Here is a 16039-nt window from a genome sequence, read left to right on the forward strand (position 1 = left end):
TTTAGTTTTTAATAAAAAATATCTGCAAGTTTATTGGGAACCGATGATTCTTATTGATGAATCTGACAAGTGTAATTTTAGCTCACTTATGTAATATGTTAATAAGTCGAATGCGTGTTTATGTTCTTACACTAATGTTACACACTAAAATTAGGTAGGTAAAGTCTGGACGCCCATTAGCTACTTTTACCTGAGCGATTGCTTTCAGTCCGACGTTGTGCGTCTGATTTTTAAAAAATAACATGCAATAATGTCGTCGATGGAAGATCGAGACGCTCGGTGTGCCTCGACCGTTTGAATAGAAGCATTTGGGCATCACATAGCTGCCGTAGCGAAGTTAGTATGCTTCTTCTTCCTTTGGCTGCTGGGGAGGCTACAGGCGGTTTCAAACTACAATTTTTCTGCGCGTGTTACGCGCGTTTTGATATGGAAATCCAAACAACGGTTTTCGCATACAGGAGCGTATAACCGTGTAGGTAGGTATATATGAGCTCGTGCAAGATGCGCGGGTAACAAAAGGCGAGGGTACGTGTACAAAAACGAGCTTATAGTCCAAAAAAACACTAATTTGCAACCACTCTAAGCGATCAGGCAACAGTAGTCAATGGGCGCTCAGCATAATAGCAGAATCATCCAATACGGATTATTATGTCTTGTAGCAAGTTCCGTTTCATTTGCCACATAGACTCAAAGCACACAAAGAAACCTCATCAACAGGTCCTTTAACCACTTCTAATGGATTTAATTTTATTTCTCTGAATCCAAGCTGCACTCTGGCCTGTGTGTTAGTATGTGCGCAAACACATCGACATTAGACGAACGTTCTGGTTGCAGTATCTGCTTATTATTCTAACTTTATAATGTGATAGGTGACATTTAACAAAAAGTAAGTATAAGGCTATTTGTCGTGGGCTTTTTTAGACTAAGGAGCGTTTTGAACGTAGCTTTAGTTTTAAATTTACGAAATAACTTTTCATCACTACAATGAAAAATACATAGGTACCTAAGTATTAGTTTTACGTTCTAAAGCGATCTTGCACTAAGTAAAAAAGAAGTTATTTAACGCAAGTTATTTCACGTACGTCCAAATTCGATATGTTTGAGCGAGCTATAACAAGTTCATTAACCATTTCAAATGGATTTCTGTATTTCTAAGTTGAACTGGAAACACAAGTATTTCTTTATGATCCACAGGTCAATATATCGACATTTATGACCGGAATACCGGGTTACGGTACCTTCCGATTCCAATTCAGATGTCCTTTTGCCAAAATCCCGAGCAATTCCAACTGAGGGACTCTTAAATGTAGGCGTACCGCGATTTGTGCGTTCCGAAGGAGTTTGGCTGTCGACGTCGCCTTTTAGAAAACATTTACGATAAATACCTTTTTCGTGTCTCACAAATTGTAATGGGGTACATCCACTGACCTCTACTAATACAAGTACACTAGACTTGTGATTGCCGATCAGAAGCAACTTGAATTTCGCCATTTTGGCCCTGATAGCACCTGAGAGCGTCATGTGAGCGTACTCGGAACTAAATGTTAGTAATGAGTCATCAGCAACATAGACCATTATTGACATATTGAGTATTGACACATTGATAAAGAGTCTAGTTCGATTCCCGGTACACTCGGTGAGACGCTTCAAATCGGCACAAAAAAAAAAAAGATTCCGACGAATTGAGAACCTCCTCCTTTTTTTGAAGTCGGTTAATAACTGTAATGAAATCTAATAAATAACCTTTTCCTGCGTACATTACATTGTTTGTTACATGTCCATTTCAGTGGGTACATCCTTTAAATTTTATCTATTATTCAGGTGGAGACATAAAAAAGATAGATAAACAGACGAATTATTCAGAACAAAGAGATATAAAAAAGATAGCTACGAATTACGATATAGCACCCCCACAACGGCTGTTATGTGCCATGGCCCGGCAGTTTAAATAAGTAAAATATTTCTATAAATTGCTAGATAAATTATTTCTTAGATTAGATAACCTGTTTGAGCTTCACTTTAGTTTAATCTGAAGAGAAAATATTATTACGGTTTCCGAAGAAAGATCCACGCGTTAGCTTAAGGCGAATAATTTAAACTTTTAAAGATACCCCTTTTATAAGCCACTTTAAATTATGAAGCAGTATTTATATACCAACTTAGAACGTATTGGTAATTAAATAGGTTTTAACGGTTAAAGCTGACGTCATTTTAACGTCACTATTAATTGAATAATAATTAATTTATGGTACCTTTATGGACGGCACCGTTAAAAAGCTTTCTCTGGCTAGCATAGTACACATGAGCCCAACGCATTCTTGTGTGTTGTTTCGGATTAACTATGCTGCGTAGGCCCTACTGGCCGCTACAGCGTCACCGGGGAGGGTGGCGAGCGCGAAGCTCCGCCTGGGGGTGAACCAACGCACTCTGCACAGGCGTACCTATATTTGCCCTATCCAAGCAGACTTGCCGAATTTTGTGGGTTTTTATACAAACATCAAAGGATACTATGATGCAATTGGCAAGCAGCATGTACCTACAATACATAATAATAGGTATATTGCCCAGCGCTCTCGCCGGATGCATTGCTAGAGCTATTAGAAACGTAAGTAAACAACAGAGAGCTTTTTAGATATAAACCAATATTCTGTGCAATATTTTTTACTTGTGCAGCAAAGTGAATAAAGAAGGAAGTCGGGTGGCTTTGGTAACATTAAAAATATTTTTCACACCATTAGCAGCTTCATTCACAGCTTAGTCTACTTTAGCTTGCGAAAATCCGCGGAAGATGGGCGCTTAGCTTAAACACTTTAGAATGTGACAAAGTGCATTAAAATCCTTTCAAAGCTTTTCACCTCTCGCGGATTTACAGTAGTAAAATAATCGCATTGAAGATATTTTAAAACTGAGAAATATTTTAAAAGAGAGTAGAGATTGGCAATTCTATTTCAGTCTATGATTAACATTGTTCCACATCAGTTTTTTTAAGTACAAGGTTTAATAAATAATTATTTATGTACATTTAAAAAATAACTTTATATGAATTTTGCTTGAAATGAGTTAGTTATCTTTAAAATAATCTAATCATTAAGTAGTATTAAAGGTAATAGGTTTTTGAATAGAAAATGTAAAAATCATAGATAAGTATGTAGTATATTTCCATGGCAAGTATCCACTAGTAATAAAACTTGCAGAAGTTAGCTCTGGAAGATCACAACGTCACTTGCACTCTGTATAAAAATATGCAAAAATTGGCACAGCAGAGATAACTTTTGCATGAAAACTTGCCAGTGGATACGTCTTGTTTTTAGAACTGTTGATTCATTTTAGATATTTAGAAAATTGCATACGGATTGGGCATGGACTTCATCCGCGTGGAATTAGGTTTTTAAAAATCCCGTGAGAACTCTTTGATTTTCCGGGATAAAAGTAGCCTATGTCACTCTCCAGGTCTTTATCTATACCCATGCAAAAAATCACGTCAATCCGTTGCACCGTTGCGACGTGATTGAAGGACAAACCAACAAACCAACAAACAAATAAACCAACAAACCAACAAATAAACACACTTTCGCTTTTATAATAAGGGTATTGATTGATTGATAATAAGGGTATTGATGTAAGTAGAGTGTCTACTAACGTTCGGCGCGTTTCCCAAACCCCCTGGCGGTCATCATCTCGACGTTCTTGAAGCCGCGAGTGGGCCGCTGCTGCTTCCTCGTCAGCCGGCCCTCAGGAGCGCCGTCCGCGATGCAAAGGCACGCCGCTACCACCAGCGTGAGGTAAACCGTGGTGTTCATAGCTGTGGGAGACACCTGTATGTGACTATTGGGCCGTAATAGTGAGTGATGAACTTTATGACATGTGTTTATGACAAGTCAACTCTTGTTCAACCTTAAAGCAAAACAAAAAGTGAAGTTTTAGATGAGAAGAAGAAAGAAAAAGTGAGAAAGTGAAAGTATTACGATAGTTCAGTAGGTACGCGGCAGAAAATATTGTAGGATCGACCTTTAGAAAGAGATACCGCTTTCGTAGAGTGTTGTCTCTGTCGTTAAGACCGATAAAACGTCACATCGATATAAGTGACAGAGGCAACGCTCTACAAAGACGAAATCTCATTCTAAAGGTCGATATATATTTCTTGCCGGCTACTGTAGGTACGCAGGGGGTATTAATAGGCCGCCCTCACCATGTAAGGTCTGCGACTGCCCAAGTGCTATCCATAGAAGTATATCATTATGTCCATGGCAGCAAAAAAGCGTCAATACATTCAGTTTTATTCCAATATCAGAGACCAACTATACAAGTCTAACCAAGTAACAGTAGATAAATCAATAGGTAGAACAGGAGGATTATATTGTAGCCTAGTTGCGACAGTCCAATGCGCTGGCCCAAGTTGGAAACTGGATAGGTCCGAACAATTTTGGACTTTTCTTTTCTTCCGCATGGACCACACCAATTTCAAACCCCTATTTTATATTACAAAAGTCTTTATTAGTGGATGTATAACTACGTCATGATATCTAACTGCATGCCAAACAGCCCGATCCGTCCAGTACTTTGAGCTGTGCGTTGATAGATCTGTCAGGCAGTCAGTCACCTTTTCGTTTTACCTACATATTAAGAGAAAAAGAAGAAGATATCTGATAATAATTATTTAACCTGAGTCGAAGCGTTAATAGAGTCGTAAAGCCAACTATACTACGCGACAGGTTGAAATGGCAATCGGGGAGGCACACCCACACATCTCCCACGCTAACTAGGTGCGGGCGAGCGCGGACGACGTACCCCTTTTATAACCCGATTGCCATTTCGAGCTGTCGCGTACTATATCTCTGTTGCGTAAATCGGACAATGCGTATGAAAAAGTCGAAGATAAGTAAGTATGTACACATTACATATCGATTACAATATATTTTGCGTTTACATCCGTAACCTAGTGGAAAGTAAATCTGGTGTAAAAACACATAAAAGTTACTAAGTGCGGTAGTTCGCAGGTAACAACAATAAAAGTCCGAGTGTAGTGTTAAAGTTGGTGACGACCTATAAAACGTACGCCGCGCCTTGTTAGCTTGAAGATGTGCCGACACGTGACGTTGGTATTGCACAGTTTTTTAGAGTTCCTTAGTAAATTAAGCAAACCCTATTTTTTTTCGCTGGTAAATGCTTTTAACGCATCCTCTCCGGAAGCAACGCAGTTGACCACTTTTCTTCCGGGGAGGTATGTGGGACTCACTGACACACCAGAATACCCACTAAAACCCAGCGGAGCCGCCAACGCCATGATGAGGCGGCACAGGAACGCAGTTTGCAAACTACTATGCCGTCTCAGCGGTACAGTTACCTCACTGGGTTTCCTAAATTAAGCAACCCTAGGGTAGACTTCGTTGGAAAGCCTGGAGCACCGCAGAGACGTTAGCTCTCTATGCGTGTTCTATCGCCTGTATAATGGGGAGTGCTCTGAAGAGCTTTTTGACCTCATTCCACCCTCTTTTTTCTACAACCGCACCGCGCGCCACCGTAAGGAATTTCACCCTCACCATCTGAGTGTCTGGTGCACTTCGACCGTCCGCTGCGCCAGATCCTTCTTTCCACGCACGTGCAAACTGTGGAACCAACTCCCATCGGCGGTGTTCCCACTAGATTATAACATGGGGTTATTCAAGGGGCGGACCAACAAATTCCTAAAAGGCCGGCAACGCATCGGCGGCTCCTCTGGTGCTGCAAATGTTCATGGGCGGCGGTAATCACTTAACATCAGGTGACCCGCCTGCTCGCTTGCTCGCTATATCTATTAAAAAAAAAAAAAAAAAAAAAAAAAAGACTTTAAGCTTAGAAAAGCGGTGCTAGCGGAGTGCGAGTCCGAGGTTCAATTCTGGGCACGCACCTCTAACTTTTCGAAGCGTTTTGAGTAATTAAATCACATATAACGGTGAAAAAAAACATAGTGAGGAAACTGAGAGGAGCTGTGTGGCACGTACCGTTTCTTATCCTTACAATTTGTATTTGTACGTACTTACTACTTAGTTTGAGACAAACCTCGTAAATGGTGTCCGATTGGTCCCGTTATTTCTTTTTCGTGTTGGTACTAAGTGCAAAGTTGTGTGAAGTTTTCCAGACGAGTTCGTGACGATGGCAGTGATGATTGGCCGTCTTGAGATAACGACCAATTAGATTTAAAGGCTAAATTAACTAGTTTATAACTCGATTACCTAATCTAACATGGCTGTAAATTGTTCAAAGGGTTAGTAGGTATTGGTAATTTATTAAAGCTTTTAGCAAATCACTTCATCACTCAAGAATTTTTGGAACTCCAAACTCAAGTAATTTATGTTCACTAATTCAGAAGAATAAGACTCTGACAGATGGACAAGAGCAAAATCACATAACTATCAAAAAATTTAGGTAGGTAGGTACCTACTCGTGTATGAATTCGATGTAATAAAATAAAATCGTTCACAGTTAAAAAATAGTAAAGTTACTAAGTATTTGGAAAACTAGGTACCTATTGGATTTATTATTACATATAATATGTACTATGTACGTCAAAAAAACCAGTCAAGTGCGAGTCGGACTCGCACCATCGCACAAAATTATATTTTTTAAATGTCTCTTTTAATACTATTGTTGTTATAGCGGCAGAGGAAATACGCACACTCTGTGAAAATTTCAACTCTCTACCTATTCCATGAGATACAGCCCGGTAAGAGATAAACTACAGCTAACAGATAGACAGACAGACAGATGGACGGACATCTTAGGCTTATAGTAATATGGTCCCGTCGGCACCTTTCAGGTAGAAAAAATGATGCAAAATGCAAGCTATTTTTAAAAGGTCATGAGTTAAAAGTTATTTCTCCCACAAAGCATAATCCATTAAAGTCCCTAGTGAGAGTTCTTGATAAAAAAAAGTTATTCATTTTCAAAACAATAGGTAGAATTAAAAATGCCGACGAAGAGAAGCCGTAAGAACTATTTAATCCGGATGTCATCTACCTAGTTGGCTATTAGACGGCGAGCGGATAAAATAAATGTAAACGTATCTACAGTTTAAAAAAATACCTGCTCGTAATATACCTTTATTTATTTTAAGACCCCATTCGACTATGGTCAAACTAGCAAAAGGGTCACCTTGACCTTTATTCTCGTTTGACCATTGAGCTAAATTATTAGATAACCTATTAGAAGGACTATATCAAACAAAATCGTGTCGTATTAGAATTTTAGAACGCCTACCTATTCTCAATCATTGCTAATACCTACTCTTTATAATAGGTGGGTAATAAGTAATGATATATGTAGGTAGGTACCTTGATAAAGCTTTCTAATAACGCATTACTGGAAGGTCACATCTCAACTTTAAAGTATCAAGTTTCCGTTGACAAAAGGCGCATCAGAACCTCAAGGCAAATTGTTATTAATGCCTCGACATACAATCCGCTGAAATGGACCTGAAGATCTGAAACTAACTTGCTCTTTGATACTCTTTACTTCGAAGTTTTCAGTTATGGCGTCGAAATATTAATTGTAGAGTTCTTACAGTCATTATTATTCTCCATCCGACGTTGATCCCCCAGATAGCATTATAGAGTTCTGAGCATCGACATAGTAGGTAATAATTCTTATTACATCGAAGTAGTACATAAAATTTCTTTGGTTCTGAGTTCACAATTCTATCATCTTTCTGTAATCAGTTGATGTCAGCGATGTTCAATTATTAAGTTAGTATGTATATCGGAGAACTAAATACTCCACAGTCAACGGTCTAAAATATTGAATTTTAGACCGTTGACTGGGGAGTATTTAACATTAGGCTGAATTCTAAATTACAGTACATAATATGTATCTACATGATTATATAAAGCCTCGCAATAAAATGCTAGAGACAAATCAAGCGAAATTACGAGAGCTGAAAAACATGCGCACAATTTTTCTTTAGCGTCTCTTCAGTACAGACTCTCTTAAATAGGTATATCACATACCTAGTACTAGTATTATCCCTATCTTTTAAAATAACTTATGAAATTGCGTACGAAATATGCATATTTCATTATATTATTATTTTTAAAAGATAAATCGTTTGCAAACCTAAAAAAATAAGAAGTCCATAAATAGAATTTCTATAGGCCCCATCTGAAAGTTCTTTCAGAGCTTTAACAACCGAATCATACAGTGCAAGTGGAGCGTGCAAAGTGCCACCTAATTTTACAATACTGTGTTTGACATGGACCCATATTATGCGCTGACAGGTCATTCGTACGTATGTTTTGGGACACTGGGTAAATAGCGTAAGCATACTGAAGTATACGCACGTATATTCTATTGAGCTCATTCATAAAATTAAGTACCTATCACAGAAATCTTAATACTGGATCGAGAAAAATAGGTAACGGGATTTTCTAACAAGAAATCATGAAAGCAGCCCGGAGTTGGAAAATTGGTCCCATGGTTGGACCCATGTCTCGGGGAGCACTTGAAGCCTTCGGTCCTGCGTCTGCTCTCTCTCCAGTCGTGTCGAATTACCGTCCCATCGGGCTACGAGACTGAGAGAATAAATAACTTTAGCGTAGACCCGTCTTGTTTGTACATTATGTATCTGAGAATATCCTGCTTACTTGGCTAGTCTGATTAGTACTATGATATCGTCTGTGATAACAAGGTTCAACGTTTTCAACTCTGCAGCGTTGCGCAAATATATGTTCCCGGGGGCGAGTGTATAAATGAAGCACATATAACACGAAAGCAAGTCAATCAACTTGTATCTACATCCGGATGCTAGCTGTTGCTGCCAGGTGTATTTTTTAGCGTAACGTATAGTGCCATTTTATTTTAATTTTTTGGGATCTTTTAATCACTATGTGGCTCTATCTGATACATACCAAATGTCCACTAGTAAAACGACTATTATCTAATATTTTTCGGGTACCGGGTTTACCTACCTCAATATACTAAATACAAAATTATTTGTTCGTGTTACAATGCGAATTGTCATGATGTAAGTGACAGTTTCGGTACACGCAGGTTCCTAAACTATTTACGTTCCATTTGCTGTCCAATTGAGGAGATACGTGTTTTGTGAGTACGTACGTTTTTACCCGTTATTTTTATTGAGCAGAAGTTGCATTCGCGGAAGAAATCGTGTGTAAATTCATTCAAATGTACTTACCTTTTTTTTCGGGCAAGCATCGTGCTATAACTTAAAAATGCTATATTTTTGTAAGTGTTAAAACACTTAAATTACTTATATATTTTATAAATTTTCTAATATTGTCATTTATTTATTTTTTATAGTATTTTAGTTTTAAGTTTATATTGTATTTTATTGGGTTTTTACCTTTAAATAAGAATTATTTTTAAGTTCCCACAGAGTACTTGGAGCTGAAAATCCCGCGACTTCTATCGCGTATGGTTTATTTTTTTAAATGTTCCGTTACAATATTATATTCGCGAAAGAAACGCTTTGAGTTTAAGTAAGTAAGTCAATTATTGTATAAAAATAAGGATAATACCTATTAAGAATTAGAGAGTAGTTAATCATAATAAAATAAATGATGAAAAGGAAGCTACTTGGTAAGAATAGAAATATTTCTTAGTTATCATTTTATTTTGTCGTTACAGTAGGTATAATCGTGCTATCTCCGGACTTCATGGCGTCGTCAAAGTTTATTTTACAGCTTTGCTTATGAAATTATGGTGGTTAAAAGAAATGATTAAACAATTGAAGCTATTCCTACGTTGAATATTACTGTTGTACCTAATTTTTTGTAAAGTTGCTTTAATTCTTTTAATTGAAAATGTTACAGTAATACTTAAAGCTAGTCTTATCTATCACTGTACAAATCATGCCCGCACGGAATGGTGCCAATTATACTGGCTGCATTTCCGCACATTACAGCTAGGCTGATCTTTAATTATTCACTAAGTAATGTAGCCAGTATAGGCATAACATAAGACAGTAGAAATGTCATTACGAATTTTGCAATCGGTTTAGGCAATTTTTGATAGGTACGTTTCTAATTTATAGCCACACAGAAAAATATTAGGGCTGGTAGAATTAGCCATTATCTTTAGGTGTGTTTTAACTGAAGACATAGATTCTTTAAAATGATTTTCTGAATATGTAATTTGAAAGATTTTTTGACGTGTTTTATAAATTTAAAATAAGTACTGGTATTGTATAGATGTTTTAATGCTGGGTACGGTATTAGTACCTACTTACTGAAATATTTTTATATCCTATTAAAATTTAACTGTGATAGCCTAGTGGTTAGGATGTCCACCTCCTAATCGGAGGGGGGGTTTGATCCCGCGCACGCACCTCTAACTTTTCTGAATTATGTGCGTTTTAAGTAATTGAATGTCACTTGCTTTGACGGTGAAAGAAAACATCCTGAGAAAACCTGCATGCCTGAGATTTCTGTATAATGTTCTCAAAGGTGTGTGAAGTCTGCCAATCCGCACTTGGCCAGCGTGGTAGACTATGGCCGAACCCTGAGAGGAGACCCGTGCTCTGTAGTGAGCTGTCATTAGGTTTACCATGATGATTAATATTTTCATTTCGCCCTGGATGGTCAAGATGTCTCAAAAAGCTTACCTTTTACAAAGGAATACGGTATTCTCAAACGCGTTCTAGTATTTTATTCTTTCTATTGACATTCCGTCAATGGTTCCAAAGAAGGTGTCAAGATATTTTATGATGAAATCTCAGCTTCATTGCGTAGACGTGTGACCTGACGCTTACCCTTGTGCGTACAAGATTTTGCCACCACGATTTAAAAACATATTTTTTTACTTGTTTACAAAAATAAAAAATATAAGTTATGTTACCTACGTACAGTAGGTACCTCCTTACTGGGTCGTAACCATACCCACAGTAGGTACAGTCAAAAACCAAAATTCGTTTAGCACCTCAATTCAGTCAGTCAGTGAGTCAACAGACAACAGAATAAGAGAGAGGATCGATTTTTTGATATAGCTAGTAGGCGTGCAATATCAGTAGGTTAACCCTTATTATAAATGCGAAAGTGTGTTTGTTTTGGTTTGTTGGTTTATTGGTTTGTTGGTTTGTCCTTCAATCACGTCGCAACGTTGCAACGGAATTAACGTAATTTTTGCATGGGTATAGATGAAGACCTGGAGAATGCCATACGCTACTTTTTATCCCGGAAAATCAAAGAGTTCCCACGGGATTTTTAAAAAACCTTTCCACGCGGACGAAGTCGCGGGCATCAGCTAGTAGAAGAATAAAAATAAAAATGGGCACTTGGCTCCTATTTGACTCTTTCGGGTACCGTCTGCTCGGGAGGCTTGCGGTATCTAGCTACTCCAACTCCATGGTGATAACAGTAGTATGATATTATTTATAGTATGAAATAATTAAATTACCAATAATTCCCCGTGGAAATGTATGAAGTGGTTTACTGTAATTAAAATTGCCGCTTAGCGCCGACACACCTAAAAGACGATGTATATGTATGGCAATTAACATTAAAAGGGTTTTACCGAAAATTACAATAAATACACAGAAATACTAATATCGTTACATAATACATTTTTATTTACGTAACTCTCTGTCACAATACATAACTATTGACCTCTAAATTCTAATAGATTTAGTGGGAAATTGAGTTAATTTAAGGATTAACTCATTAGCAAGCTGTACCCGTAGTACAAGATTTTACGTCTTACCAAACCAAACCAAATTCGAGAGTCGAAATACTTCCGCGTTATAGTAAACTGGATCTTAAATGCCTTGTTTTAAAGCTCAAGTTTGTCTACACTTCTACAGCCAGCGCTCAAAGCGGAAACATTGCAAAATTAAAATCAGTGGCATTGAATATTTGACTTCAATTCAAGGCTGTTTAGGTCCATTTTACTGTAACGCGGAAGTATTTCGACTCTCGAATTTGGTTTGGTTTGGTGATACGTAAAATCTTGTACTACGGGTACTGAAGTGGCTGAGTGCAGGTCATGTCTGTCGCAAAACCGATGATTAGTGAGGCAGACGTATTTTAAAGTGAAGAGACCGCGTACCGATAAGCGCAGTGTAGGATGACCTCCAGCGAGTTGATAAGTAGTAGGTATGTAATTTAAAAGGGATAGTTAGGGATAGTTTTAAAGGGGTAGGCCCCTTTAAAACTATCCCTAACTATCCCTTTTAAATTATAATATATATTACAAAAGGCGGCCTACCGCCTTTTGTATCTTCCTACTGTCTGTGATTTTTTTTTGTTCTTTAATAATAATAATAATAGTTTATAATTCACTACCTCTACAAAAATAAAAATAAAATAAAATAAAAATCTTTTTTATTCGAATAAACTTTTACAAGTACTTTCAAATAGTCGGATGCATCTACCACTGGTTCGTAATGCAAACTAAACATACCTTTTTTTTTTTTCAGATACAAGTTAGCCCTTGACTGCAATCTCACCTAATGGTAAGTGACAATGCAGTCTAAGGTGGGAGCGGGCTAACCTGCAAGGAGTATGGCAGCTTTTATTACAATTTAATACCTACTACAATCTTGCGAAGTCTACCATTGAAATACCTATAGGTACTGTGCTCTGATCAAGTGAGAGACTAGAGAGCTCTAATTATCACCACAGTAAGCGTACGATGCATGTTAGTTACGTAGTTGCACTAACTATTAGTGCATCAAAGCTGATTTTGTGTAGGTAAAGGATTAATACACATGTTTGATTTAGGCATGTAGGATAAGTACCTATTTACCAGACTTTGCTAGAGTTATGATGTATAAACATGTACTAACTTTTGCTGGGGGATTCGTGGGCTTGAAATATTTAAGAGCCTTTGGGGATAATGCTGTATCGGTGAAAACATTTTCAGAATCGAATCACCTCTTAGTTTCGGGAATTACCCCATATTATTATATACACATACGAACAATATGTATATATTCATTATAAAAACTCATCACAGCCGCTTTTAAGTAAACTTTAAGCAAAATTCAATAACCTAATGGTGATCGCATACAGTGATTCTATAGAGGTTTGCCGCTTTAGACTTTTTTTAAGGTCGCATAATAACTAAGTAACAGTAGCTATAGAGGTAAACAATATTTTAACATAATGCAACCGTTGATTGCCCTCTCAGACAACAAATTGAATTTCCTTTGAGTAATTAACGTGGAGCTTCGTGGAAAGGTTTAATTGAACAGAAGCGGTTTGCTTTTCTTCTTAACTTTGCTCTATATATTTGAAGTTAATTTAACGTGCTCTATCTGGTTTTTGATTTTTCTTTGTTTCAATTAAAGGTTGAGCTATCCTAATTCCTATCCCCCTAGCTCGAAAGTTGGTTATTAAAGTTGGTAATTAATTATAAATATGGAAGAATCCGGCTGTAAGTAGGTACTCACGTGTTTAGTTGACGTAAGCCCGACTAGTTCTGAACCCATCCGGGGTCCTTTTTCATAAAAAATCAGCTCACAAACGCGTCGCGGTTGAGACGTCGACTAAACACGTGAGTAGTAAGTAAAGCCGCAGTAAAGTGATTTTTATTATACCTATTTATAATAAAAATCACTCATGATAGTTTAAACACTTTTTATGGTGGGCAGAATTTATAGTTGACGGATTCTTGCTGAAATTATGCATTTCAACCATGTAGACCGCGGTTTTAATGATAGCGGTGGGCAAGGAAGTGGAACTTTGAAAGCAAGAAAGAAAGAAAGAAAACCAGTTTATTTATCTTGTGCATTGCATATTAACAAACTTAAAATAAATGGTTAATATGTAGTAGTTAGTAATAAAATACTTATAATAATTACTTAAAATGAGTTCTTGCACCCACTTGGCATAAGATGAAATGGCCCAAGCTCAGCATTAATGCTGCAGGTTTTTAATAATAAAACCTGAGCGCTGGTATTCTGCCGGAACCAAAACACACAACCAAATTAAGTAAGATTTCTATTTTTGTAACAGTTAAGCAATTTCAATAAATGGAATGAAATTAAATATAAGTAAATATTGTACCTACCTACCTACTTCTGTAAACTGAAGCGAGAGGTTAGTATTTTAAACTTTGACGAACTTACTTGCGAATGAACTTAACAAAATAGGATTACTTAATAACATGATGTTCTGCAATTTACAGGACGACTAACATAAATCATGTGGGAACTGGAAGTGATATTCTAAACTTACAAACACCGGACAGTACGGGACATTTCATTTATATTTCGACCCAGAAATATTAATGTTGGTAGAGAAAAGGATTACGTCATTCCTTTTTTGGCACAGAATACTACTACTTAAACTATAATTACTGTGTATCGTTATGTAGGTACGTAGGTGTTGTTATTTACATCGTAATAGTGCCGCCATATGCTTGCATCAAACAACATGCAGCAAGCATCGGCAAGCACTAACAACAGGATATAGCTTGCTTGCCAATCGGATCGAACGGCAACGCTTGATGTTTGCTGTTTGTCGCAAGCATGTGCATAATACTTTCTGTCGTTTTCTGGGAGTCTGGTGAAATCTTTAGAGCGTGCTAAGACTTTGCTCAGACTTAAGACACTGTTAAAACGAGACAGCGCTATATGGCTTACATAAATCTGTCCCTTTTATGCTTTTAAATAACTTTTAACAAAATGACGAAAATCAAATTGCTTCAAAAACAAGTCGGCAATCGCAGATCCAGCTTACTTCTATTAGTAGAGATCAGTGTTGTATTTATAGTTTCTCCTTTTATGTATTTACAAATAGCATATTTGGTAAGTAATATATAATATTCACTGACCTATTGAAATTGAAACTTAGCAATCGACAAACTTAAAGGATCACATTGTTCAAATATTATGTCAATGTTATATTGGCATTTTAGCTTAATAGGCTTCTGGATAAGCCAAGTTTTGGGTTGAGGATTATTGACGACTAGCTGGTCCACCCCGGCTTCGCTCGAGTAGGATTTTGAAAATCGCTGAGAGGTCGAATTTCCAAAAATCCTAAAACACGTACCCACCTACTCCTTTATTTTTACCCGAAAGCCCAAGTACCAATTTGAATGTATATAACTTCAAATATGACGGACTTTCATACACTTTTACTTACATCTGGCATCCCCTATTTAATCCCTTTGGAGGTAAAATTTCTAAAATTCCCGATAAATACTTGCATGTTTCTTTATTATTATCAAATATAAAGTATAAAAAAAAGTACTATACGTTTTATGCTATTCCTATACGCTTAAACAAATATCCATACAGCGCCCTAAGTTATCATAAATTACCTTGTGATTATTTAGGATACGGAAGAGATTTTAGAATAATAAGTAGATCCTGGTCAAATAGCGTTGGTTCACATAATATTATTCACAAACATTATCCATGCTTGGTAAATTTAAGCCTATTATAGTGTTATATCCTTGGAAGAAACTTCTCTCTAAAATGTAGAATTTCTTACATATTGCGACAGTGTGACACGTTCATAATCATTACCATCATCATGATCAAACCATCGCCGGCTCACTACAGAGTACGGGTCTCCTCTCAAACTCTCAGGTATGCAAGTTTTCTCACGATGTTTTCCTTCACCGTTAAAACAAGTGATATTTTAATTACTTAAAAACGCACATAACTCCGAAAAGTTAGAGGTGCGTGCCCCCCCCCCCCCCACCCCCCCTCCCGGCAATCGAACCCCTGAGCTCCGATTAGAAGGCGAACGTCCTAACCACTAGGCTATCACAGCTTTTTTACGTTACTCTTAGTTAAATAAAAAAATAAAAACATATTTACTAAGGAAAGTAATAAAGTATCACTATACTATAAAAGCGAACCATATATCAATGGATGGAAAAAAAGGAGCAATGGATCGACGTAATTTTCCCATGGGTGTAGTTAAGGACCTGGAAAGTGAGATCGGCTAGTTTTGATCCCGAAAAATCAAATAATTTCCATTCCCACGGGATTTTTTAAAACCTAAGTCTACGCGGACGAAGTCGTGCGCATCAGCTAGTTGTTCATCAATCATTAAATAAATAAGTGACAGTAGAATTAAAAAGTAGGTATTTTTAGGTG

At 37.1% G+C, this 16039-nt stretch overlaps 1 protein-coding gene across 2 annotated transcripts in view; it reads right to left on the reverse strand.

Moving 5' to 3' along the window:
• Positions 1 to 16039, reverse strand: part of LOC117988353 (allatotropins-like) — a 36843-nt gene that overhangs the window by 11972 nt on the left and 8832 nt on the right. For both annotated transcript variants that reach the window (XM_069503003.1, XM_069503004.1), the window contains exon 2: positions 3641 to 3802. In XM_069503003.1, coding sequence (XP_069359104.1) covers positions 3641 to 3800 — 160 coding nt within the window. In that variant the 5' untranslated portion in view covers positions 3801 to 3802. The remainder of the gene's footprint in view (positions 1 to 3640; positions 3803 to 16039) is intronic.

Source organism: Maniola hyperantus, chromosome 14 (genome assembly GCF_902806685.2).
Source record: "Maniola hyperantus chromosome 14, iAphHyp1.2, whole genome shotgun sequence".
Classification (NCBI taxonomy): domain Eukaryota; kingdom Metazoa; phylum Arthropoda; class Insecta; order Lepidoptera; family Nymphalidae; genus Maniola; species Maniola hyperantus.